At 70.0% G+C, this 3,163-nt stretch overlaps 1 protein-coding gene across 5 annotated transcripts in view; it reads right to left on the bottom strand.

Moving 5' to 3' along the window:
• TRIM3 (tripartite motif containing 3) overlaps positions 1–3,163 on the bottom strand; it is a 6,671-nt gene that overhangs the window by 2,216 nt on the left and 1,292 nt on the right. For all 5 annotated transcript variants that reach the window (XM_019530495.1, XM_019530499.1, XM_019530496.1 and 2 more), the window contains exons 2-7: positions 2,883–3,126; positions 2,654–2,805; positions 2,398–2,578; positions 1,583–2,306; positions 816–919; positions 573–740 (exon numbers count right to left, since the gene is read on the bottom strand). In XM_019530495.1, the coding sequence (XP_019386040.1) occupies positions 573–740; positions 816–919; positions 1,583–2,306; positions 2,398–2,578; positions 2,654–2,805; positions 2,883–3,126 (1,573 nt within the window). The remainder of the gene's footprint in view (positions 1–572; positions 741–815; positions 920–1,582; positions 2,307–2,397; positions 2,579–2,653; positions 2,806–2,882; positions 3,127–3,163) is intronic.

Genomic DNA, 3,163 nt, shown 5'->3' with positions numbered 1-3,163 from the left:
GTCCGAGCCCCCAAGGTCTGGAGCAGTCTGCCAGCGGAGGTGGTTCAAGCACCTACACTGAACACCTTCAAGAGCAAACTGGATGCTTATCTTGCTGGGATCCTATGACCCCGGCTGACTTCCTGCCCTTTGGGCGGGGGGCTGGACTCGATCTCCCGAGGTCCCTTCCAGCCCTGATGTCTATGAAATCTATGAAATCCGGGGCCAGTACCAGCAACACCGGCTGCCGAGGCCAGAGGCACTGCCTTGCTCCGGTCGCTCGGTGCCCCCCAAGGGCACAGCAGGCTGGTACCCACCCCCTGACCAGGCACCAGCCTGACCCCCCACTCCCCCAGCAATACCCCTGCCTCCTGTCCCAGACCGGGAAGGGAGCACTGTGGAAGCTGCCCGCACTGCACGAGCTCCTGGTTGCTCCCCACGGGTGTTACGGGGCCCTGGGCACCATCATGCACATCCACACCTGGGCAGCAGCCCCATCTGGGCTCCCTGCAGCACACCAGGGGTCCAGCCCCAATGTGGCATGTGGGGGCGCCAGCCCTGCCACTACGCCCTGCCCTGGGCTAAAGCCTCACCTTGAACTTGCCCTCAGGGGAGAAGACGCTGATCCAGCGGTTGTCGTAGTCGGCAATGATGATGTCGCCATTGGTGTCCACAGTGACGCCAGTCGGGCGCTGCAGCTGCCCCGGGGAGCGACCCCGCACCCCAAACCGCAGCCGGAACTGCCCCTCATTAGAGAACACCTGGGGCGGGGCAGGACGAGGCTGTCAGCGGGGGCGGGATGGGGCAAGAGGGAGGGAGGAGGCCGAAGCTCCTACCTGGACACACTGGTTGTTGCTGTCAGCCACCACGATGCGCCCGGTGCTGGAGGTGGAGATGCCCTGCAGGTTGGTGAACTCGCCCTTCTCCCGGCCACGGCTCCCTGCAGCACACGCGGCCGGCATGAGGCCCCAGCCCGGCACCCGCCCCCATCCGGGAGCCCCACAGCCGGCACTGCCCCGGCACCCTCCCCCGTGGCCTGTGCACCCCACGCAGCCCTGGTCTGCTGCATCTAGGCCCCAGCTACACGTGTCCCCCACCCAGGGCTCTTCCCAGCCTCCTACCCCGGCACGCCAAGACCCCCAGCACCCTCACGGCCCCTGCAGACAGCACGGGGAGGGGGCAATGCTGCCGTGCACAAGGCTGCGGCTGCCAGAGGGACAGCAGCACCCTGCCTCCACTGGACGCCTGCCAGACAGCTCTGGACAGCCCCCCCGGGCTCCCCAGAGAGATACCCCTGCGGTGACCCCCAGGCCCGGTGGCAGAGATGGGACTGCCAAGGCAGGCATTACAGGTCCAGGGCGGATGTTGGAGTGAGCGACGTGGCCAGACTGCACGATACGAGCCTTCCCTGCCCCAGCCCAGCCACGCAGACGTACCCCGTGCCACAGGCTGCCCCGCAGCGCGGCAAACCGAGCTCCCAGCCACAGGCCGGCGCGGGGCGGCACGGGGGCTCCCTGCCCTGCCCGCGCAGCGCTGCAGGCCCCACGTCCCTGGTACCGAGGTGGCCCCAGCGCCCCCCAGGCTCCCCCGCGGCCGAACTCACCCACGCGGAAGATGAGCTCGTCCTCAATAGGGTTCTCCTTCTTCTTGCCGCTGCTGTACATGCTGGAGGGGCGGCGCACGGCCTTCTGCCGGATGTGCCCGCTGCTGGGAGACTTGACGCGGCGCTTGACGTCGTCAGGCGAGGGTGGCACGTCGGAGGCCTTGACGGCCCTGGCACGGAAGGGGCTGCCACGGATGGGCTGCCCGTAGAGCAGGATGGAGAGCAGGAAGTCACCCTCCTGGCGCGGCGTGTAGAGCAGCTCGTAGGTGCCGTTCTTGTTGTCCAGCACCTCGCTCTCGGCGGTGCTGCCGTCCGGCCCCGTCACGGTGAAGCGCAGGCTGGCGCTGCCGCTGCGCACCAGCTCGCCGTCCTTGTCCTTGGTGGTGATGGCCAGCGAGGCGGGCTGCCCCACCACGGCGTGCCGCAGCCCCTCGCCTGTGGCGGCCGTGCGGTGCGCCACAGCGCTGGTGGTGACGAGCGCGCCCAGGTTGAGCACGGACTTGCGCACGCCGTCCGTCTCCACCACACAGTCCAGCTGGGCGTTCTCGTGCGGGTGCTCGGGGAACTCGCGGCTGGCCAGCTCGCTCAGCCGCTCGCTCATCTGCTTCTTCACCAGCAGCACCTCCGTGGCCGTGCCGTGGTGCAGCGCCTGCTCCGTGAACGTGCAGCTGCTCACGATGTTCTCCTGGCCCTGCCGCAGGGCCTCCAGCTGCGCCTGCAGCACCTGCGGGGCGGGGGCACGGCGGCCACGTCAGCCGGGGCGGGGGGCTCCGCTGGAGCTGGCAGGTGGAAGTGGGGAGGGGAGGGGGCCTCACCTTCTGCTTGGCCCCGCAGATGGCCTCGAGGTCACGCACCAGCACGCCCTTGCGCTGCTGCAGCGCCCGCTCCAGCTCCTCGAAGGTGCTGGAGATCTCCGAGACGGCGTCGTTCTTGCGCTCGGCCAGCTGCTGGCTGATCTCCGTCACCAGCCCGATGGCCGCCGTCAGCTGGGGCAGCCTGCGGGGCACGCGGGTCAGGGCCACGCTCGCGCCACCCCACCCCGAGCCAGAGCGCGGCCCCCCGCCCCGGCACCTGCTCTTGATGGCGTCGAGCTGCTGCTGCAGCGCGGCCTTGTGCTGCTCCACCACGTCGCGCAGCGGCACGGTGCGGTGCTCGCGGTGCTCGCCCTCCGTGCACTCGCGGCACATGGCCGTCTCGCAGGGCTCGCAGTAGAACTCCATCACCTGCCGGGCACAGCGGGCCACGGGCGGTCAGGGCCGGCCCGGGAGCCCCCGAGCCTCCCCCCGGCCCCGGCACCCACCTTGCCCTCGTGGTTGGGGCAGGAGAGCGGCTGGCCGGTGACGGCGCTGACGGAGCCCAGCACGGCGGCCGCGGGGTCGCGGGCGGCCGCGGGGTCGGGGTCGCGCTGCAGCACCTCCATGAGGTTGGTGATGAAGAAGTTGTTCTGCAGGGCGGCCACGCCGCGCTCGGGCAGGATGGAGGTCTGGCGGCACACGGGGCACGACAGGGTCAGGCTCTGGGGCGGGATATAGTTCTGGAGACACCTGGGGGGGGCAGAGCGGGCACAACAAGAGGATCAGG

The sequence above is a fragment of the Crocodylus porosus genome, unplaced genomic scaffold (genome assembly GCF_001723895.1).
Source record: "Crocodylus porosus isolate Cpor-Errol unplaced genomic scaffold, CroPor_comp1, whole genome shotgun sequence".
Taxonomy (NCBI): domain Eukaryota; kingdom Metazoa; phylum Chordata; order Crocodylia; family Crocodylidae; genus Crocodylus; species Crocodylus porosus.
This window is presented reverse-complemented; position numbering and strand designations above follow the sequence as displayed.